This window comes from Danio rerio, chromosome 15, assembly GCF_052040795.2.
Source record: "Danio rerio strain M-AB ecotype USA chromosome 15, GRCz13ab, whole genome shotgun sequence".
Taxonomy (NCBI): domain Eukaryota; kingdom Metazoa; phylum Chordata; class Actinopteri; order Cypriniformes; family Danionidae; genus Danio; species Danio rerio.
The window spans coordinates 19596661-19621505 of NC_141035.1; the positions used below are offsets into that span (position 1 = coordinate 19596661).

A 24845-nucleotide genomic window follows, 5' to 3' on the forward strand; every position below is an offset into this window, starting at 1 on the left:
AGGAAAAAAACAATACTATGAAAGTCAATGGTTACGGGTTTCCAGCATTCTTCAGAACATTTTCGCTTGTTTTTAACAGAAGAAAGAAACAATTAAGGTTTGAAACAAGTAAAGGGTGAGTAAATGATGGCAGAATGTTAATTTTTGGGTGAACTATCCCTTTTTAAGGGCCCATACTGGAAACCCACAAGAGGGCGCTATATAATAACTAAAACCTGCCTGTAAAACCTATATTAACTCCCTATGTGTACGAAATAACATAATTAAAATGAATAAAACACGAAAACGAATAAAACACTAAGTTCAACTACTGAATATGTATGCATTTCCATCGTGAGTTTACAGTTATATTACGTCTAATATTGTTTTAAAAGCGCTAATTCTTGAATAATGCTCACACATTTGTATTTGGTAGTCCTTAAAGTAATAATGAATCACAGAATAATCATACAAAGAAATAATTTGTGGCGTTACTAACCAAGTAAAACCTGTATCAAGCAAACAAATGAAGCTTGAAGGTAAACACATTCTGCTGAACTCTCACAAGTTAGAGCTGCAGGTAGATTCAATCTAGAATTATGATTGGTTGTTTTTTCGCGTTTTGACCAATCAGCGCAACGTTGCTATGCCTTTCCACCTCTGTAATTGGCGGAAACGCTTGTCATTTACCCTGTAGGTGATGTACAGTGCGCTCATGGCCAGACAAAACTTGGTTTACATTCACCACGTCCACACACACTGACCGCGAGCGAAGCGGGAGAGGGATTTTGTCGTGACAAGAATGCAGAAGCAAAGTTTGCCGTGAAAACTGATTTACTTTAACAGAGGAGCGCGTGACACCATCTCGCAGCTTCATTTTCTTCTTTTCAAAGGTAAACGCGAGGGATTTTAACCACTTGTCAAATGTGAAAGTTTGTTATCGTAATCTTCATGTGGCAGTGAGCTGTATTCGAGCATCACGTCACGATGACAGTGTTGTGTTTATTATAGCTGTGTGGAAGATGCTGGATAATGGTGTGCTGCGGGTCCGCAGTGATGCTGCTGATGCTTGTTTATCAAACACCTCCACTATCACATCCACCAGCAGCAGCATCACTGCAGCATCAGCACTGGCACATGTATCATCTCTGGCTGCGAGATGTAAATAAAGACATATCCGGGTAAATAGAAGCACTCTATACAGTCTGCGTCACGTCTCAGTTCTCCAAGAGATAAACACTGCAGTGTTTCCAGACACTCTGGTTTTTCATTATATCACATACATGCTATATAATGAGTGTAAAGAGTAATATGTTAAATAATATCAGTGCATTAGAAGTAAAAACTACCAAATGTGTAGAATGCTTGATTGAATGTTATATAATGTCTAAATTATAGAACAATTAAGAGTGCTGAATGATTATTAAACACTGATTCCTTTGAGATATTAGCCTACTGCAGGTTTTGACAATAAGAATTTTAATACAACAGCTCTGTGGTAAACAACTTGCTGAAAAAAATGGATGTTTGACTGCACACTGGGGCTGCACAATATATTGTTTCAGCATCGATATCACAATGTGATCGTTCGCATAAGTCACATCCCAGGATTTGCAATGCTGAGTTTGTATCACAATTTATCATTTTCATGGGTTTTTGATGCTTGAGATTGTCTAAAAAGATTCAGGTATATGAAATTGTACCATTTGTAATCTTAACTCTGAATTAATTTTACTGAATTATTTAGCATTCAGTCACTGTACTTGAATACTGTTTGACTCGGGAAATGATATACTTTTTTTATTGTATCTTTTTCTTGATTGTAAGTATGGATTGTTATGCGTGAAAGTACAACACATGCAAATACAGAAATGCACTGCAAATAGCACAGACCACAAAAAAAAAACATGTCGGGGGATGCAAAAATTTTTAGAGATTGTTTATTTGATTTTTTTGAAGTTGCAAATTGTAAACATTAATTTCTTAATCTTTGACTAAAGAATCTTCTCTAAAATATCTCATTGCAATTTTTTTTACAGATATTGCAATTGTGATTGATTTGCGATTTAATTTTGTAGTCAAGCTTGAGCTCAATAATCTGTATCGTAGCTCAATCTGTATCGTAGCTTCTTACTACTAAAATGCAGTGAGTGTTAGTTAACAAAAGAAACTAAAAATATATTAACTTACTTTTTGCTCTGGGCATGGGAAATAAATAATAAACACACACACACACACACACACACACACACACACACACACACATATATATATATATATATATATATATATATATATATATATACCATATCACTGCCTCTTGCGATTAGCTAATAGAAACATTTCAAATCGCGATTGCGTTTTGATTTACATAATAATTCAAAAATTTTTACAACACATGCAAATACAGAAATGCACTGCAAATAACACTAACCACAAAGAAAACATGTCGGGGAACCCCAAAAAAGTTTCAAGATTGTCTATTAGATTTTATAGAGATGCAAATAGTAAACATTAATTCATCAATCTCTGACTAAACGAGTGCTGTGCGATTTAGGGAAAATGTGTAATTGCTATTTTTTTTCACAGATATTGTGATCGTGATTTGATTTGTGATTTAATTTTGTAGTCAAGCTTTTGCTCAATAATCTGTATTTTAGCTTCTTACTAGTAAAATTCCAGTGAGTGTTAGTTAAAAAAGAAACTGAAAATATAATAACTAACTTCAACATTTATTCAAGTTTGTTTTTAAATATTCAGAAATTAAACAACATTTTTTTTCTAAAGCACACAGTAAACACACATAAAATTGCCTTACCATTCTGTAAACAAGTTAAACTCAAACTAGGGAGATAATGTAGCTCATTACTCAAACTAAAAAATAATAATTATAAAAAAGCCCTCCCGCAGAATCATTCCAATTGATCTAACATTATAAATTCTTATAAATAGAGACATTAAGTCATATGGTGAAATTGTATTCATATCACAAAATATGATAATATCAAAATCACAACTTTAGTTTTTTTATATCATGCAGCCCTACTACTACACACACACACACACACACACACACACTGCAAATATACTTATGTTGTAACATAAGCTATTAGAAACTAGGCATGGGTCGGTATAAGATTGCGACGGTATGATGACTTGGATAAAGATATCACGGTATTGTGAATACTGCTCAAAAATAAAGTTCTTTCTAAACATCTGGGTAAAAAACAACAACTTTTTCCCTCAATGAACACAATATATTTTATATTTTAAGAAATATTTTAAATATTTTGGACCAGTAGCTTTTGATGTAGAACCTCCTTTTCTGCTGAAGATAGTGTTGCCCAAAAAACGAAATAAAATTTGTTCGTAAAAAAACAAACAAACAAAAACCTTACTTATGCCTTAGTAATGGTATAACTAAAAACTTTGTCAGTTTTAAAACCTTGAATTTTCCAAATTGCTGTATACCTTGAAACTGGTTATTGTTCCATGCCTATTAGAAACATACAAGCCTCAAATTGGAATAACTCCTATTGTTCACTGTCAACAAGACCATAATGCATTCATGCATTTAGAAACCCCATTATAAAAAACAACAGGAAAATCTCAAGAGAACCAGAGGCAAATTAATCTTCTGGGTTTATTACAAAACTGCAGAATATTCATTATTTATACTTTGCAGCTGTTGTGGACTGTTTGGCTGTAAAGGACGAGTATGATACCGGTTATGTTGTAAAACCAAATAAACTAGATACCATCAGTGAATTTTAGTTGATATATTTTGGGATGATCACATTTTCACATTATACTGCCATTTTTATACGGTATTGGGCTGAAAAATGAATTTGTAAATGTTTACGTGTCTGTTGTCATGAGTCAACATTGAAAGCATGCTTGGGCTGCCACAAGGAAACAGTGCCAGTAGTGCAGTGTGGCTAAAATCCAGCCTCACATATACAGTACTGTTCGTACATCAGAACAGCACAGCACTCGAACATAGAGTTATTGCATAAAACAATAATAAGAATTGATTGCTGTTTTATATTCAACAAGCTCTCTCTCTCTCTCTCTTGCTCTTATGCGATCGAATTTGGGCAGCTTGAATGCTGACAAGTAATTTCTGAAACGCTGTCAAATCCAATCCGGTCTTCAGAGATTACATTTTTTCAATAGTGTTTCCTGCAGGTCTTAAGCTATGGTATTATACACTGTGACACTCGGTGCATGATCAACTGCATTTATGAATGCAAATACAAGCCATCAGTAATGAATAATCATGTGAAGCAGAATATTTTAATTTTCATGACCCACTCAGGATATTACAGGGGGCTGTTTAATCATTGGCTATGACGTAACCCAGTATTACACCATTTGACAAAATTTCATCCTTAAAAATTATCATCTGCAGGCTTGTGGAGGGGGGAACGGCTGCAAAAATCACGTCAGAAATGCAGATTATGAATCCAGTCTCATAGTAATTACACTAAATGCATCACCAGAAAGACTGTTGAATAAGACGCTAGAGGCTGGACAGCTAGTGAAGGATGGGATGCAACACAAGGACACACATTTCCCCCTCTTTTCTGCTGCTGCTGTTATCCTCATCAGCTGTGGTTACATAAGGAAGGTCCTTGCCTTGCACAGGCCTTGAAGAGATGAAAGTTACGGCCCCTCTGTCACAACAAATGAATCAGAGCACTTAGCAGGAGACATAACTAAATGAAAGGTACTGTGCAAAAAAATTCACCATCAGTGTCCTTCCACACATACAGTACTGGAATATATATACATATATATTTAATGTTGACATTTTCATTTAATACCGGCGCATATTCTTAAAAAATGTTTAATTTGAGGCTTGCCTATTGAAGAATGTCTGCTAATCGGATACAATGAAGAACCAATGAAATATTCATAACTGGCTTTATTGTAGCCTTTGTTAGCTGTGAGCTCACTGTTGTGCATTTTTTCGCATGGTAAAATAAAACTCAGATTCTGTGATAAACAGTTTTGTTTTGTTTTTTGCAAGGAACTTTGAAAGTTAAACATCTTAACTAAGTTTTTTTTTTTGTCCACAATATAACTTATTAAAAGCAAAAATTGTGCAAATGTAATATTTTTTTCCTGGAACTTGTACACCTCGTCTATCACAAAGAGAGCGTAGCTTCAAAACTTTAAAACTAGCTTTATAATGATGTTTTTTTTTTTTTGGGAGCATGACAGACCTGTTCCATAAACGGGTCTAAAATCCAGTCCTTAGTAACAATGATGGCACAAAAAATTTAATTAAAATATTTACACCTACATAAGTAACCCAAACAGTATTATATGTCTAACACTAAACAAATATATTAATTATTCAGGTAAGGTTTGAACATGGGTCAGCTGCTTCGTTACACAACATACTGACCACTGGACCACAATGGCGCTGTTAAATAGTGCGTCTGGAATAAAAAATAAGTATTGCACTGTCACTGTGTATTCTCCCCTTTTTAGATTTCTGATCAAGTTATGTCAGGTTTATTAATGTAGTGAATCATCAATTTTTTATTGAGCAGGTGTAATATTCATTAATATTCATTATTCAAATTCTTATTTTCACCAAAGTGCCGCTGTTTGGGGTCGAATTACCTGCAGGCTGCATTTTGCTCACGGGGCTGCGAGAAAATGAAAAGAGCAGGGCTCTCGCAAAATAATGAATAAAAAGAGTGAGGCTATGGTCAAATAAATTAATTAATTATTGAAAAAAGTGTGACTGAGACTGTAAGCAGCTAGGGACACTGGCCAAAAAAACGGCAGTTTTTTTTTTTCTTTTTCAAATTCTCCCGGTCCTCCCGATTAGCCAATCCGGACCTGCTTAGAGAGCCTTCATGACTGAATGCTGAAAATATAATTGGCTAAATTGGCATTTGGTGGGTTAAAGAGACCAAAACCAAGACAGCATTCCGGCATGGAAAGCACATTTTCAAAGCATAATATCTTCTGACTTTAGCATTGTTTTTCAGATAAACAAGAATGTTCACTTAGCATGTTTTTTAAATATCTGCAAACATATTATGGTATTTTTATGCTTTAAAAGAGTCAAAACTTACATATAGCACCTTTAAATGTAAATGTGATATTATCTGAGATGTCTTTGTTATGACAAATTGACATAAACAAAATACATCATAACTGGTCATAAATCAGTCATAAACATGACTGTCATGAGGCAAATATAATAGCATTTGTTATCACAACACACATACCGTACATCTCAAATAATGTCACTTTTGCATTTGAAATAACACAACTGAGCAAATGACATCTAATTACATTTGTCATAAGCATGCATAAAATTTCTTTTGTCTTCATGACGTGTGACAGTCTTCTAAACATCCAAGTGTTACCATGTGTCAAGTTGTCATAGCATAGACATCTCCAACAATGTCATTTATTTAGATATTTATTTTATATATAATAAATGTATTTATATATAATATATTTATTTTATATTAATGACGTGTCATCAGTGGCGTATGATTATAAAGGAATTATGACAGTCTTGATTCTAACACAAACCCACAGTGTTTAGCATATTTTTTGCAAAAGCTTCTGCTTTATATATTGATTTTCATCTTATTCTTTTGTGATGATATATAATAATAATTATTGCTTACATTTATAAAGAGCTTTTCTGGACAGTCAAAGCGCTCTACACATTTTTGGGGGGAATTTCCTCATCCACCACCAGTGTGCAGTGGTGGTGAATGACGCAAGGGCAGCCATATTGTGCCAGACCACATTACACACCAACTGATTGGTAGAGAGGAGACAGAGTGATAAAGTCAATTATCATATAGAGATGGTTAGGAGGCCATGATAGACAGAAATTTGGCCCGGATGCCGGGGTTAAACACCTACTTTTTTTTTAAGGACATCCTGGAATTTTTAATGACCACAGAGAGTCAGGACCTCGATTTAACGTCCCATCTGAAAGACGGCGCTCACTGAGCAGTATAGTGTCCCCTTTTACTATACTGGGGCGTTAGGACCCAAACAGACCACAGGTTGAGCACCCCCTGCTGGTCTCACTAACACCACTTCCGGCAGCAACCTAGCTTTTCCATTTGGTCTCCCATCCAGATATTGACCGGTTGTAAACATGTGAGAGTTGCAGAGAGCTAGCTGCCGCCGTTTAAATATAGATTGTGCAAGCTTTTTTTGCAATATTACATAGAAAGGTGAGGGAAAAGCCTGCCTATTTTCTCAAAGAAATCTGATATGCATAAATGAGACCAAGTGTTAAACAGTAACATGTCTCCTTGTTATGTGAGTGACCAAAATGCTTAACCCTTTATAGAGGGTTGAAAAACACTAGAGTCTTAATAAAGGTAATTACAAGACTTTTGAACTATGACTAGTAAAAATGTAAAATATCGCAATTCAATGTAAACGAAGTTACCATATATGGTTCCTCATATGATAAAGGATTAACACCAAAATTACATGTGACTAGGGTTGCACGGTTTACCGGTACTATGGTAGTATGGTAATACTATGGCTCCAAAATACTGGCGGTACCACTGTAGTTTGTCAGTGTAGTATCATCATTAACGGTCTGTCTACAGTAGATAATGTTGCATGTGGAAAAGTCACTAAAATGCTCAAATGTTTGTGCAACAATGGACCATTTTATTTGAATAGCATGTGGAGCCTCTTAAGGTTGCAAATCTGTGTAAAATTCATGCCTTTTATTGTAGCCTATTGCGCGTTTTCTCAGTTTGAACGCACATCTGAATCAAATCACTTCTGTTTCTCTCACTGTGATTTAGTAGCTACAACAACCACAACAATCTCTTAAAAAGAACGACTCACAAAGGGAAATTTTGAATACCCGAGTCTAAAAAAAAGCAATTGATGAAAAACCCAAAAGAGCAACAGAAAGCATTAAAACAACTTTTGACCACTTCATATAGCATAATTTTGTTGGAAAAATACTCTTTTTGTAGCGAATTTTGTTCTGTATAATTTGTATCTTTATTTAAATATATTTTATGTCTATTAGTTATCTACAAAGCAGTTTAGGTGAAGTGATGTGCAAATATTTTTTTTTAATAATAAGGGAATTATTAATTCAATTCAAGTATGCCTATTATAACATATAAACATGCCATTTCTGACAATTACTGTATCACATGAATTACAGTATCTCAAAACTACTTGGTATCACGGTACTTCAGCTGGTATAGTATCATGACGTGAATTAATGGTATCGCGGCAACCCTACATGTGACCATAGCGACTGTGTTTTACTAACTAGTCTGACTAACTGGTCCATTGCATTTATGGCCATTAGTATTGGCTGTTTTGCAAGCTGGTCACCAACATAAGGTATGTTTTGCAGGCAAGGACTAGGACGTTTGTTGCTGGATTTCTGAACTCTTGAATGGAAACTGCATTGTGGTTTGCTAATTAACCAGCTATACATCAGCTCGGCTTTGCTTGAGAACAACATTACAATTCTAGCCCACCAGTGTTATACCAGCTCTAACTCCATTCATTCATTCATTTTCTTTTCTTTTCTTAGTCCCTCAGTTAATCTAGGGTCGCCACAGCGGAATGAACCACCAACTTATCCAGCATATGTTGTACATGCCCTTCCAGCTGCAACCCATCACTGGGAAACATCCATACACACTCATTCACACACATACACCACGGACAATTAAGCTTAACAAATTCACCCATACCACATGTCTTTGGACTGTGGGGGAAACCGGAGCACCCGGAGGAATCCCACGCGAACATGGGGAGAACATGCAAACTGCACTTAGAAATGCCAACTGACCCAGCCAGGGCTCGAACCAGCGACCTTCTTGCTGTGAGGCGATTGTGCTACCTACTGCGCCACCGTGCAGCCCAGCTCTAACTTTCAATGCATAAACCATCTTGGACTAACATGGAATTGAAGCTGTTTTACGTTGGATTATTAGTCTTACTGTATAATTTGGATTCAGATTTTACACAAATGTTAGAGGAAAATAAGTGATGAAAAGGGTTTCATGCAGTCAGTATTGCTAGTATTTTTTATAAATAATTATGATTAATCATATATTTAATCTCTTTTAATCTCTGGATGACATTCATTTAACCCTGGTTTTTATGCTCTTTAGTTGCATTTGTACTACGTTGAGCTTTACAGACAACAAAAACCACTCAGAACAGTTTCAAAAACCTGATTGAATATTTTGGCCCCAATAGTGTTGATTTTAAGCTCTTAAACTCAAGATAAAAAATACTTGAAAGCATCGTATAAAGTGCTGCTTTCCATTTGGTGTCCAGTGTTATGATCTGTGGCACAGTTTACGTGTTAGGTCAGTGATCTGTATTTGAACTGGTTGTGCCTGAAGCTTCATCAGCGTTCACGGATCAGAGCTCAGCTGATGTGTTTTTGTCTGCATGATGAAACCATACCGAGACTCTTTCCCTTTGCTTTTATTGATCCATCTGTCATGACAATACATAACCCGGATTCAATTTGCTGCTGCGCGAATAAGGAGAAATACAAATCCCAAGAAAACACAAAAAAAAGTGGGATTTGATCGTTTCTTACTCCCTTCAGTGGAGAATCTCAAAGAATAGTTTACATCTCTCTAAAAATAGCATTTAGTTTTCCACTCGTACTGCAACTTATTAATGTTTCTATGTGAATGTTTCAGTTTAAATATAATAAAACTGGCATTAACTTTTCGAACGAATGAAAGCCACTTAGCTTTTGCAAAAGAAAGAGAAATCCATTATCTCATCCATTATGCAGTTATCATAGCAGTGTCACAAAGTGTATCGGTCGGTTGACAGTAAACTGTAAGAAAACACCAGCATCATGTCCTGAGCAAACTTGCAGAGTCCTTAAAATACCCACACGTGGGTCAGGGTGTGGAACCGGGGCGAGAGCGGGTCACCAGAATGCTGGAGAGTTTATTTGTAGATGTGGCCAGTCGACGGTTGTGTGTTTGTGTGGGAAAGCGCGTCAATTTATCAGTAGACTCTTTATTCCCCGGTCCCACGCTTTGACTGGGAAACAATGGACAGAACATAAGAGCCGCTTTTTGCTCTGGACTCTTTATAAGACGTGCTCACCCCTGCCTCAACAAAGCCTTCTGACTGAAGAAGCAATGTACCAACAATAAAGCGTCAGACTGGTGCATACAAACACACTTGCAGACTACTGCACTGTCTAAAAGGTGAAGTGTGCCATTTCTAAATTTATATTAAAGCATTTAATAGTTTTTGATAGTACAAGTAGTGTGCTATGTGCTTACAAGGTTTAGTGAAGGCTAATGTTAGAAACTTTTTCCGCCTCTTCTTTCTATTAACTATTCCTGCATTTCCCCATTACCAAATTTTTGGTAAGAAAATACAATTGTGACCCTGGAAGTTCAAAAGGGTTACATTTTTAAATAGAGATCACATGAGGGCTGAATAAATAAGCTTTCCATTGATGATTCCATTTATTGTTAGGATATGACAATATTGGGCTGAGGAAAATAAGTTATCTGAGGGTTCAAAAAAATCTATATGCTGAGGGAATTGACTTTAAATCCGTCTATATAAAGTGCAGCTATATAAAGCATGCTATTAATCAAACATTGAGTTTTGATATATGTATTTATTTTGAGATTATATATATATATATATATATATATATATAGATAGATAGATAGATAGATAGATAGATAGATAGATAGATAGATAGATAGATAGATAGATAGATAGATAGATAGATAGATAGATAGATAGATAGATAGATAGATAGATAGATAGATAGATAGATATGTGTGTGTGTGTGTGTGTGTGTGTGTGTGTGTGTGTGTGTGTGTGTGTGTGTGTGTGTGTGTGTGTGTGTGAGAGAGATATACAGGTATATATTTTTTTGAGTTTTGGGAAATGCTATCATTATCATTGCTTTACTTTATTAATAAGTCTTTCTTATAAGATTAATTCATTTAAAAACTATATTATTCACATTGTAGATTCAGTGGTGTTACCTTTTATCCAAACTCAAGGCACTGTTTGATTCAGATGTCTTTTAAGTAAACAATACAATGCAGTCCCCACAGTTTTGTGTGTGTGTGTGTGTTTGCACACAGGTGTATACCTCCCACCCCGCCCCACCACGGCCCTCACCTGTGTGTTGCGGTGCTTCCCTTGTGAGCCGACCTGGGCCGGCAGCCCCTTTTTGCACCGCCCGCCGACCCGGCCCATGGTCACCATGACGCGCTCCAAAACCTTCCAGGCATATCTGCCCAACTGCCACCGCACCTACAGCTGCATCCACTGCAGAGCACACCTGGCCAACCATGACGAGCTCATCTCCAAGGTGAGAGATAACCACCTGACGACAAGAGAACAGCGAGATAAAAAACAAACATGTTTGTTTAGAGTATCACAGACGGCACGCTGTTTAATGCCATATCAGTTCTGCTCTAGATGGTCTTCAACACAGTATAGATCATGTAGTTTAAGTTTAACATGATGTGAGTGATATAAGATTAATTCTAAAAAGAATGTCTCTTTTCTTTTCTTCAGTCCTTTCAAGGAAGTCAGGGCAGAGCATATCTGTTCAACTCTGTGTGAGTAATTTTTGTGCTTTTACTAGGATGATTGATACATACATTTATGCAGCAGGGTAAAATAAATATTAAAAACTTCAGATTATTATTTACAAAACAATTTATAAAGGTGCTGTTGGTCATTCTAAGTTTGGTCAGATGACAGTAATAACTAAAGTAATCCATCAACACACAGAAAAATAACTAATTCGTTTAGAAATTAAGTTATGTGTAATAAATGAAAAAACACAGGGAAAAGGTATTGAACACATGAAGAATGAGAGGTGTAAAAAGTAATGGAAAGCCAAGACAGCAGCTGAAATCTCTGTAGTTATTGTCAGTGGAAATGAATATTAGCTTCTTCAGACACAACACTTATATTGCCAGATGATAAAAACAATGATCCCAAACCCAGTCAAGGAAACTCTCAACTGGTTTCAGAGAAAGAAAATAAAGCTGCTAGAATAGCCAGCCAATCACCTGACTTGAATCCAAAAAAAAAAAAGTAAAGATCAGAGTTGATACACAAAATCTACAGAACCGTCACGATTTTTAGACTCTGTTGAAGTCTGTGTGTCCTGTCATTTTATTTCATTTCAAACAAATTAATTTAGAAGCTAATTAGTTTTGATTTATTTCTGTGTATGGATTACTTTGTTACCAACATCTGGTGAAAATGTCAAGTCAAATCAGACCCCTTATCATTGTTTAAACAGTCACTGATTGATGATTGTATGGCTAAAAAAATGTTACTAGATGATATTGATTATTGTCAAATACTCTGGCCAATCTCTAATCGATACATGTTTTTTAATCTGTTTAATGCATCTCTGGTAAATACAAGTATCAGGCACATCAAAATCTTATTAACCCTAGACTTTTAAACAGTAATGTAGTGGTCATGTTTACCTCACTTCCACCAACCTGCAGCTTCCTGTGCCTGACCGTGTATCTCTGGTCTCTTCAGGGTGAATGTGGGATGTGGTCCCGCAGAGGAGAGGGTTTTGCTTACAGGGCTCCATGCTGTGGCTGATATCTACTGCGAAAACTGCAAAACTACACTGGGCTGGAAATATGTAAGAAAACAATCCATTAATGTTTAAAATTAATGCATCTTACTGTCAATATACTTGAATGTTGTTCTTTAACAATGTACAGTAGCAAAAACAGACTAGGTTGGAGAAAGATAGAAAGAACAAAACTATCAGATATGTTTTTGTAAACTACAACTTAGTAAAACAAAAGAATATAGTTTAAAGATTGTTTGAACCAGTGTTCATTTCATTGACAAAGAAAATTTGTCATAATTTTTGTGATGAACAAGTTTCTACTGACGAAAATGAGATGAAAACTAAATAAAAATTAAATGATGATAACGGCAACTGTATTAAAAAATCTACTGACATTTTTGTTGACTAATAAAAACGAGACAAGAATGTGATTGAGGGATGTTTTTTTGGAAAATATCCAATCAGAATTAATCTTGGTGTGTGATTCATGACACACACACACACACACACACAAACATTATGAGTAACTGGTCCACTGTTAGACGTGGGCGATTATCATGTGGATTGATTGCCGACACACAATTTTACATATTACTTATGATATAAATAAACAAGGCATATATAATTTTTGGTCTTATTTCAGCTATATGTTTATATTTATGTTTATTATGTTTATAGTTAATGTTTTATTTAATTTGAAGTTAGAATATTTTATGTAAATAAATGCACACAATATTTAATTAAATCACACTTAAACCAAATATATTTTAGTCAACTAAAACTAGAGTGGATTAAGTTGACAAAAATCTTATGAAATTTAGTTAACTAAAATCTTGATCTTTAGTTGACTAAAATCTTATGAAATTTAGTAGACTAAAACTAGACCAAAACTAAAATGATTCAGAAGATTAAAATATGACTAAAACTAAAATGGAATTTTAGTTAAAAGATTAAGACTAAAACAAAATTAAAATCCGCTGTCAAAATGAACACTGGTTTAAAAAGCTTTTGTCCAAACAGCAAAATCAGTTTGAACCAAAAATGTGGTTGCGTAACCTTTTGTATATTAATTCATCCCCCCCCCCCCTTCAATATTACTGTATCAATAAAAGAATGCAGGTCATACAGCTTCAAAACTACATGAGGGTGTGTAAATTTCCTTTTCTAGGTGAACTATTACTTTAATAACACCCTGCACCAAATAAATAGGCTGCGTGCAGCCTCATTCACCTGAGGAAACTGAATGTGTTTGCGTGTTTATATTGACCTTACAAATCACCAGAGTCATGGACACTTTGAGATAATAGCACATTGTTAATATGCTCGGCTTTGCAGGTTTAAGCTTGTTCATAAAGACTTGTCTAAGCAGGGCACATTCCTTGCATGACGTCCATTTTTAATCAGCAGCTGTGCTGCATGCCAATTGCTTTTTTTTTAGTACCAGTGGATTTCCGGTCGCCCTTGACAGGGAGTTTTGACCGATGCACACACCAATAAGCACACAAACAAGTATACGTTCCCATAGTGGCCCGGTTATTTATACGCACGTCAGATATTTATGTCAGTGTGAATGCAGACATTTCGGAGCTTGACCCAGTGCCCTTCTCTAGAAATCCGATGAGTCCTCCCTGCTGCTTGCAACCGTCAGCTATAAAAAGCAAAGACAAACAGAAAATTAAACGCTGTGGAGAAACAGCATTCGTTTTACCTTTTAATTTATTCAAAAATGACTACTCAAGAATAATTTCAAAACACGTTGTCACTTTTTTTAAATTGCAATACATTTTTTTAAAATACAAGACAATAATATTGGGTTAGATTTAGGTCCCCACTTTCTAAGGACAAATGTTATTTTGACATCCAATAACGACATGAATTGCCCTTAATATTTTGTTTATTTTAGGTTGTGTTGGAAAGTGAACTTAAACCAATTCCATCACATTGACATCAAATACTGACATTTAAACGTCAGGTATGGAAACCAAAATCCAACTTGTAATAACCGTCATAATGGAAACATACACAAATCTTCAAGCTGTAACATTATTAGACGTTGATATTTTGTTGTTTTTAGGTTGCATTGGAAAAGTAACCAAAATGCAATGTCTGACCGAAGTTGGTTTTTGACGTTGGCCTGACGTTGGGTTCTGGCGTCAACCCGATTTTCATTTCCAAACAAAATGCAAAATCCCATGACGTTGGGGTACAATATCAATCTGATGTCACGCTGACGTCCTGTGCCTGCTGGGAGTGCATACAATAATGATTAAAGAACAAAGAAAAATTACAGTGGCTAAAAATTCTGAAGGTTACAGTTGTCAAACATTATTAGGAAGTGTATAGGCCTTTGCCTTAAATGACCTGTGTATCTGAGGCCCACATTTTGTCACAAAGGTTAACAGATTTTCAAAAAGGTTTAGATTAGGACTCTAAGTTGCCATTTCAGAATTTCAGAATTTTCAGCATCAAAAACTGCTTTATCTGTTTTGCTGTGCGACTGAGTTCATTGTCCTGCATGAAAATTGCTGGCTGACTGAGTCATGAATGCAGAGAAGGAACTAAATGTTGCTGAAGGAGCTTCTAAAAACATTTGTACTCACTTTGCCATGTAGTTCTAGGAAAACTGCTGCAAAAAAAAACATCAAATCATGACCTTTCATCTCCATCTTTACTGACTTTTACACACACTTTGGGTTCAGTCTTTCCCGAATTAGATACTCATAATGTTTCCCATCAGATGCAAATAAAATAAACTTGTTTTCATCACTAGCTATTTTTCCATCCACCTATTTTTATGTGCATTTTGGATATGCGCATAAAAAAAATGGTTGATAAAAACACCAAGATGTGCATAAAGTTTGACAACTACGATGGAAACACTTTTACCGAACTAATTCCAGTATGCACATTTAAAAAAAAGTCATTTGATTTTCTTTTTATCATTTAATGATAAAAATGTGTGAATGGGCAAATCAGCAGGCTGAGCGCACTTTAAAACATCTGAAATGTTGGTTTGTTCATTCTAAAATGCTGTAACCATTTCAGTATTAGTGTTATTATATTATTAATTACTTTCAGAACTATCAAGAGCTTCTGCGCTCGGTGTCTCATGGCTTTAAATACCACCATGCATTCATTGCATGTCGGCATTTGTCTTCTGAGGTGCAAGTCATTTATTAAATAAAGAAAAGATTGACGCAGCTTCTCCTACCGCAGCAAATTCCATTTTTTCTTTTGATATTTAGGGGTAGTTGATCAGGAAGTGGCGATTTTGTTCTCTTTTACTCGTTGGATGGAAACGCTGCTTTATTCGCACATGTTTAACGCGATATGTTTTACATTTAGATATGCTTGGCGTTAATAGCAGGTTTGACATGCTGTCCCGGGAGAGAACCCTGAGCTTGAAGATAATTGAGCCCAAGGCTCCCGCCTGGTCAATAAGCATATAAAGGGGTCTGAGATCAGGTTGGTCTCGAGAACTCCCCCTGGAAAAAGGAGGAAAAGGAGGAGATGGGGTGGAAGGTGCGATTGTTTACTTATTGTAAGCTTGAATCAATCTGATTGGATTACTACTGATTACGGATGAGAAGCCAGCCATGACCAATTTTAATACAAGCTCCTCTTGAAACTAGTTTATAAAACTTCAAATTGCGCATAAAATTAATTAGCATTTTTGGATAGAAACATATCCACTGAAGTGAACTTTAGCTAGTCTGGCCCTTTGATGAAAGGTGGCTATAAGAGTCATTTCTTTGGCCTTCATCCGAACAACCTGCTGCTGATGGGCTTCAGTCACTTCAAAACAGCTCACTGTCTTGCAAATTCAGTGAAAACTGTAAAGTTAGTATGCCAGTTAAGCTGTGGTCATGCTGCACTTTGCAACATTGACTTCCATTCATATGCAAGCGCGTGCACTAAGTTTCGCTTGTTCATCATTTTGTTTTATCCCACCCCTTTTCACAGTACCATCTGACATCATTTTGCATACTCAAACTCTAGTGCAACTGTGGCTTTAGAGTTAGCATAGCTTCCAGCAAGTCTAAGCAGTGACCTTAGAATTTAAGAAATTGTAGGTTGTTCTCTATTTTTGATCTCCAGTATACAAATAAAAATGCAGTTATTAAATAGAATGACTTGAGTCGGTGCTTAATTTGAGTCAGATCTTGACAGATCCTGTTCCGGGAAATTGTGTTTTTCGTTTCTGTATTTATTTTAATTGATCCGGCATGAACTTGTGCGTGGTAAATACCTGCGCACACAACGGTATCATCATGTGCAAGTTAAAGCAGAAGTCACGTTTAACTACTGGCCCTCAACAAAATTTTTGAGCCAAACATCTTACGCATACAATCACTCTCGTTGATTGTTTCTTGCGCAGTAAGCATCGAAAATAAATAATGGCATAGTGGCTTACCTAAGCAAAGAGGCAGTCAAGTATATGTTCATTGTTTTTAAACCCCGAGTAAATCTAATAATGAGCCTGATCAAACGAGATCTCAAAAAGATAGAACTTCTTTCACGGATCAGGATAGCAGGAGACAGAAGCAAAGCGATCTAAAGTCAGCCAGGAAACATGACAGAAAAGCTAACTGTGGGCTCTTCTTGAAGATTAGACTGAGTGAATCATTTAATTATCTTTTTTTCACTTGGAAGTTTTTAGCTACATGTTTGTTTTTTATCCATGACTGGCCCATAACTTTATATGGCACAAATTTAATTGAAATTTAATGAAAAACTTTTGACATTTTATGTTTTTTTTGTGCTATCTCCATTTAATGACGTCATGTTCAGTAAAGACTGAAATTGTGTGGTGAACGTTGAGCACGGTAACTTTTCTTTCCCGCTTTTGTTCCAGAGAGTATTCATTTGCAAATTAAGCACTGACTTGAGTACTTATGATGAACAATTCTTCCATCTCAGATTTCAAGTTAACATGGGTTCTTGTTTTCCTCCTGCCTCCAGGAACATGCCTTTGAGAGCAGCCAGAAGTACAAGGAGGGCAAGTTCATTATCGAGCTCGCCCACATGATCAAGGACAATGGCTGGGACTGAGCGAGCGTCCTGGAGAGAGCAAACCTATGACGGGTGGATGGTGAATGTGTGGGTGAATGACTGACTTTGGTTTGCCATTACCCTCTTAAACCTTCTTTTACCCTCCATCTCCTGCTGACACACACACACACACACACACACACACACACCCCTTGCCTGACCAGAAACAGGAAAGGGGGACGCCCTAAGGGGCTTTGTGTGTCTGGAGGAGAGCGTGAGCATGTGTGTGTGTGGATGTGTGTGTCCGCCCGGCACATGGGAGCACACTGAGATACATGAATGCATACACAAGGTGTACAGACATACGTGTGTAAAAACAACAGTATACCGCATGTCATGCTCATCTCAGCCAGACTGTTTATACTACAAGCGGCTCTATTCATATGCGTACATGACATAAGGCAGGGCTCAGAGGGCATGTGGTGCTTGGCAGGATCAGGGTCACGAGTTCTCCGAGCGGATGGGGCTTTCTCCACTTTATGTCAGTGAGAAACTACCAGGCTGACCTCTGCCAATTCAGCTGAGGTTAGCACCATCTGCGCCCGTGAGGAGGCCTGGCATGAAGAGATCTCTGAATGGAGCTCTGACAGACCAATAGTGATGGGTTGTTATTAAATGATTCGTTCATTTTGTATGACTCGTGAACGATGAGTCCTCTGAGGGAGTGATTCGTTCATTGTGCAGGTGGAGTATAAGATTAGTTCCTTCTTTGAGTCTTCTATCGGGTTTGAGCCGTTTGTTCATTATGTGAAAGACAGAAGCTAGACATGCATTTAGAACCGGAAAAAGATTTGATCTGTTCATCTCTCGAGTCCTTGGTTTGAGTCGTTCGTTCATCGAGTAAAAGACAGAAGCCAAACATACTGTATGCATTTAGAGCAGGAAAAAGATTCATTTCTCGAGTCCTCGGTTTGAGTCGTTCTTTTATCACATGAAAAACAAAAGCCAATCTTATCCATTTAAAGCCAGAAAAAGATTTGATCCGTTCATTTCTTGAGTTCTCAGTTTGGGTCATTCATTCATCACGTGAAAGACAGAAGCCAGTCATGTGCATTCAGAGCTTTGATCTGTTTTAAAAGATTTGATCTGTTTCTCGAATCCTGGCTTCGAGTCGTTCGTTCATCAAATAAAAAACAGAAGCCAGTCATATGCGTTTAGAGATGCAAAAAGATTTGATCCGTTTATCTTTCGAGTCCTCGAGTTTAAACCATCTCACTTTACATGCAGACACGTGATGAATGAATGACTCAAATCCTGAAGACTCGAAAAGTGAACTAATCAAGGCTCTTTTCAGCTTAGACTGTGTGCTTTGGTTAAGCTTATATGGGTCCGTTAGGCTGCATTTACACTACGTGGTTTAAGTGACTGGATTCCAATTTTTTTTTTCCTCCCACATCTGATGTGGCACAGATCGGATATGGCCCATGTATGTTCAAGCAGGAAAAAATCAGATTGATTCCGATTTACTCAGGCCTTGTTCATATGTGGAAATTTATTTGTTATGAATCGGATCTGTGCTGTCGTGTCTGCAGTGTAAACAGGCAGATTGGATTTTCACCTGCCAATGCGAGTCGAACGTCGTTTAAAACCATATCAAATGACGAACTCTGACGCTTTAATTTCAGAACAGACTTCAGCAGAGTCCTAAACCTTAAATCTCGTACACGAGGACTAAAAAAGCTTTTATATTGTCATGTAGCACAAGTGTTTAAGCATGTTAAGGAGATAGAGTGAGTAACATCCGCTACGTAACCAATATAAACTTATAAAACTTTGGCATACGTCACATGCATAAATCGTGCCATGGACATTACATTAAGATGCCTACTGGTTTAAAAATGTCTAATAGGTTAATAGAAGATGGCAAATTGAGAAATTTTCTGTCATAATCTAAAGTAAAACAACTAGTCAAAAAGAATAATAAAAATATATGAACAGATTAAAAAAAGGAATGGAAAATAAAGCGCTCTATTATTATCAGCTGTCAGTCAGTGCCCGCTCTTTTTTTTTTTCCTCGTCATTGCGCCTTTTCTGTGTGGTGTGTAAATACAGGCAATCGGATACAAGTGACTTTTAAAAGATGATGCAAGGAAGTCAATCGTATACAGTCACAAAATTGACCATCAAGATCTGCAGTGTAAATGCAGCCTTCGTGTGACATGAACGAACTACTCAAAAATAATCTGACATAATCATAGACAGAAGACCAGGTAAACAATAAATGATTATTTTCTCATTCTTATAGCATTCTAGTTATGACTTGTTTGAAGTGTGAGCAACGTTTGGTGTAGTAGTAGATGAGTTTGTAAGCAACTATTTTGGCAAATTGAACGAAATGACTCGAAAAAAGATTCATTCTTGATGAACGATCTCAATGAACGAGACTCAAAGGTCCGAGTCAGTAAAATGATCTGAACTTCCCATCACTACAGACCAACATGAGAAGCCTAGAGGAGTAGTTCACTCAAAAATGAAAATTTTGTACATTTTTATCAATCTGGTGTTGTTATTGTACTGGGTTCAACACTAAGGATTTTTTCTACTGGTCCGATCGGGCCAATGATTCAGATTTTTACTTGCCCCACCAAAAAAAAAAAAGAGAGTGAGAGTAGTAGCTATTTTTAGTCACATAAATAAAATAATGTGTCAAAATTAATGTCAGTGAATCTAGTGAAATATTTAAAATATCTTAATAAACGTATAATGAGCAAAATTCAAAGTGTTATGCAAACAAAAAGAGCAGTTTGGAAAATGTGCAGGTATTTTATCGCAGTTTGTAATTATTTAACAAAAGGTGGTTGACTTGCCAAACTGACGGCAAATTGAGCAAAACATCAGTTCATTTTTTTGTTGTTTTGTTCCCATGTAAATGTCTGCTTCCAAGATGTTAGAAACAGACATTTTTTTGCTTACCTTTATAATTTGATGTTGCCGTCACTTCACAGTACTGGTTACCAGGTTACGGGGAAAAAATAGCATGCTCAAAACATTAAATCAGTTTAGAGAAACCGAAAAGCAATATGGTGTTTACGACATCACAGAAAAGGTACATTTAAAGACTTAAAAGAACAAACTTAAAATGCGTGCAATTGACAAATAGTCGCAGGCAAATGAAACTTTAGTGACAAGGCAGCATTGGCCCGATCAGGCCAGTATTGATCATGTCTACTGTCCCAAGCGTCTCTCGCGCTGGCCTCGGGCCATTGGCCAGTCCTTATTGTTGAGCCCTGTTGTAGGACAGTTTTTCACACTAGTCCATATAATGGTAATATTCCGCAACCAGTATTAAGGTTTCAAAAAGATGCAAATGTATTGCAGAATGGTCACATGTGATTTAATATATTTCAAGGCCATTCTGCTTAAAATATAAGCCATGTGTGCCAAGAGGCTATTCTTTAATACTGCTACATTCTTTTTTTAAACACATAATGCTGGCTGCTATTCAATGCCATTTACATGAACATTTTTGTGGAGAAAATATAAAGGACATACAGCATTGTGACAATGCCAACATGAGTAAATAATGAGTGAATTTGGGATTTTGACTGAACTATCACTTAAAAGGACTAGCTCACTCAAAAAGTGTCTAAAGGTGGTCACATTTAATGTTATGAGGCAAAATTTCACTGATGAAGTCCGAGTATTTTAGTAGGAATCCTTGTGTTCAGACGGCAGAATTTGTTAGTTGAAGTTTGTTTCATAAATTGACTTAATGACAAACAGAAAGAAGAAGAGAGAGTTACATTCACACTGTCAGTCCAAAACTGATCCTGTGTTTGTCTGATTGGAACCTAATCTCAATGATTGACTGTTCAAGCTGTATATTGTACTTGGCCAGATCAGATTTGTGTCCCTTTGCAGACTTTTGTTTTACAGATTATCTGCATTTGTTTCTAAGCAATTATAGCCTAAAAACATGCAAACGGAGGGTTTTAAAATACAGATGTCTTACAACACAAAACAATTGGAAAGTTGGTGTGCATTATTATATTCCATGCTAATGACTGTCCATTGAATTCAAAGAGGGGTGAGGACCAGGTAATCTTTGCTTTGAGTAAATAATGTTGTCCCGGTGGCCTCATTGGGATTTTACTTGGACAATATGTAACTGAGAATGAGAATTACAAACTAGGGGGTTTCCAAGGTCAAAAATCTGAGATGAAATCTGCCTGCCTTGTTTGGGTGGTTTAAAACCTAAACAAAGGTTTTCAAGTATCTCAGGGTTCAGATGCGAGGATAGATTGTAGCATCTCGATAGGGAGATCTGTGGGATCGGTGCAGCAGTGCAACATTTGTAGTACCAGACCTTCATGGTGAAAGGGAATCTGAGCCTGAGGCCAAAGCCCCCAAACTTCCATCCAATTTGTGTTCCGACCCTCACCTATGATTATGAGCTTTATTTGCGGCCAAAAGAACAAGATTGAAGAAACCAAAGTGGGTCAGTGGATAGCACTCACAACACTCACCTCACAGCAAGAAGGTCCCTGGTTCGAATCCTAACTGAGCCAGTAAAATTTTTTATGTGGAGTTTGCATGTTCTCTCCATGTTTGCATGAGTTTCCTTCACCTGCTCCAGTTTCCCTGACAGGTGATTTGGATCATGTAAACTGACCATAGTGTGTGTGTGAGATTGTTGCACAGGTTAGTGCACTCTCAGAGCTGGGTGCTGCAGGAACGGCATTCACCAGTAAAACATGCCAGGGTAACTGGCATTTCATTCTGTTGTATCAACCCCTGATAAAGAAGGAAACCAGACAAAAGAAAATGAATAAGAACAAGATTGCCCATTTAAGCAACTGTTTTCTCTGCATGGGTGTCCGGACTGACCCTGTGAGGCAGGGTACGAAGCTCTGACCTTCTGAAGGGACAGAGTATCACTGCTCCTCTACATTTAAATGAGTCAGTTTAGTGGTACAGAAATCTTGTTAGGACGCTTGCCTTCAGAAGAAGGTGTTTTAGCCATTTCCAACAGGAGGCCTAACATGCAAATCCAGCTGTTGCAGTAGGACTCAACGTATTCAGAATTTTGCATGAGGGCAAACAATGTCCCTCTGCTAAATTTGCTTATGTTCAAGTAGGCTGCATAAATTCACTGAACTAGCAAGCCAACTGAGCTACAGTCACACTACAGATGCAATGGTGGGTCCCCCAGTGAAAACCAGGGTCAGCACCTCCAAATCCAAAGCCTTAATTCTTAGCCAGCAAACAGTTGACTGCCTTCTTCAGATTGGCTTGATATGCTTCCCAAAATGTAGGTGTCTTGTTCATAAGTGAACACCTTCAAGAGATTCCTCAACTCCTCATGGGATCAGTTGGTGGATCATAACGACAGAAGCAGTAATGCAGTTTTCATACACTGTGGTGAAGTGTCTTCTCATGTGGTCATGAGGGTTGAGTAGTGACTAAAACAAAACATTGTCTATTTTAAAAGGTTGTCTGGGCTGACCCTCTGTGACGGTACCAGCTTCGGGCATCTGGAAGAAACTCAAAACTAAAGCCTTTGCTCCTCTTCATTGAAAGAGTCAGCTGAGGAGGTTGAGGACAGCAACAAGTGGAGATGTTCACTACACTGACACGACCGAAAGCTGAAAGAGTGTTTGAGCAGACCCTGCGAGACGAAGCTCAGACATCCAGAAAGGAATCAGGGCAGAGTCACTGCTCCTCGACGATGACAGGAGCCATTTGAGGTGGTTTAAAGATCTGGATAGGATGCTTCCTAGATGTCTACCAATGGATGTGTTCTCAACATGTCCAGTTTGAAATAGACCCCAGTCTCAGAACTTGCTGGGGGGATTATATCTCCCAGCTGGTCTAGAAATTATTTGGTGTCCCCCAGCAGAAGCTGGAGGAAGTTTGCCTGGGAAGTTTAGATGTTTGATTGGTCTTAAGTAGTCTCCTGCCCCTACAACCTGGTTCTGGATAATTGGAAAATGAATGAGTGACAGGATTTTCAACAACATACAAATAGCCTGAAACTTACATTGAAAAGAAAAGTCCCTTCACACTTGCTAAATGATTTGACCACTTGATTTGGACTGACAGTCTGAATAGGGCTTTAGGTAACAGTTCCTGTGTGAGCATTCATTCTTTCATCCCTACACTGTTGACTGTTTTGATAGTGAAATTTGGCTGAAATAATGCTAATGTGCACCTTCAGAGGCTTAAAGTGAAGTTAACCATCAAGCTTTTCACATGAAGCAACCATCTAACTGATTTTGGATGAAACATACGCATAGTTGAATATGTGAATGTAAAGCTTTGTGTATAACCGTTTACAAGGTGTTGTATCTGGACATCTTTGTGTCTGTGTTCCATGTTCCAACAGTTTGTGCTGATCCCAGTCGCACTGTGTTCATTTGTACTGACTGTTCTTGCTCGTTAGCGGACTCTTGGGGGAATAAGTACATAAGATGAGACTGTACACTGCCTATCTGTTAGGTTCTTTAAAGTAAAACACTATTCATCATAGCTCCTCAGTACCCAAGACATGTGGAAAGACACTGCAGTGTCTCCGAAAACAAAATCACCAAAGACCCAAAGGAAAACTGTTTGTTTGAATAAAATAAGGCTTTTTGCTTGGGTGCAGAGAACGGTAGCATGTTGGATTGCGTATAGCAGAAAAACAAGCTTCACGACACAATTTAAATGATGTGGTAATATATATGTGCACTGGCATATTTATTCACCATCACTTGATTTTCATCTGTGTCAGGGATTAAACTGTTGAATTTGTTATCTGTTATCATCGTCACGCTTTATGTCTGGACACCAAAATTTACTACTTTTGTATTCCAGTAAGAACTGTTAGTGTATTTTATAAACGGATGAGGAGAGGATAATGATATTATTGGAACTCCCATCAACATTGATATAAAATGTCAATAAAACTCAAATATTGATCCATTTGCTTGATTTGTTTTCTTTTTTTTTCTTCACTCAAAACATTTACGCTACTTTTACTCACCATTACAGTTTTCCAAACACGATGACTTTCTTTTGTGGAGAGGAAAGGAAGATTCCAAGTCTCTCTTTTCAGCTACTCTTAGGTGAAACCATGGTCCATGGTGATCCAAAACTGCAATCAATGGCACATTAAGAGTTAAAACAAAAACAGAAAACATAGGAAAAATAAATATCTGTGGCTCCTGGTGGTCTTGTGAAGAGAAATTATCTTCAAGAAACTGAACATATATCATTTATTTACAGA

At 37.0% G+C, this 24845-nt stretch overlaps 1 protein-coding gene across 3 annotated transcripts; it reads left to right on the forward strand.

Moving 5' to 3' along the window:
* The first annotated feature begins 711 nt into the window (after positions 1-711).
* ypel2b (yippee-like 2b) lies at positions 712-24541 on the forward strand. Of its 3 annotated transcripts, XR_015509233.1 has the most exons (7): positions 712-872; positions 11115-11344; positions 11554-11597; positions 12544-13381; positions 13431-14900; positions 15665-16659; positions 16704-21962. XR_015509233.1 is itself a non-coding variant. In XM_087283881.1 (5 exons), exons 2-5 carry the CDS (start codon positions 11228-11230, stop codon positions 17636-17638), a joined length of 360 nt encoding a protein of 119 aa, XP_087140007.1. In that variant the 5' UTR covers positions 712-872; positions 11115-11227; the 3' UTR covers positions 17639-24541. The 3 variants fall into 3 exon arrangements, 1 of the variants encoding a protein (XP_087140007.1); XR_015509234.1 differs by lacking the exons at positions 15665-16659; positions 16704-21962 and having other exon boundaries at positions 12544-12838; positions 13592-15216; XM_087283881.1 differs by lacking the exons at positions 13431-14900; positions 15665-16659 and having other exon boundaries at positions 12544-12652; positions 17549-24541.
* The last annotated feature ends 304 nt before the right edge of the window (positions 24542-24845 follow it).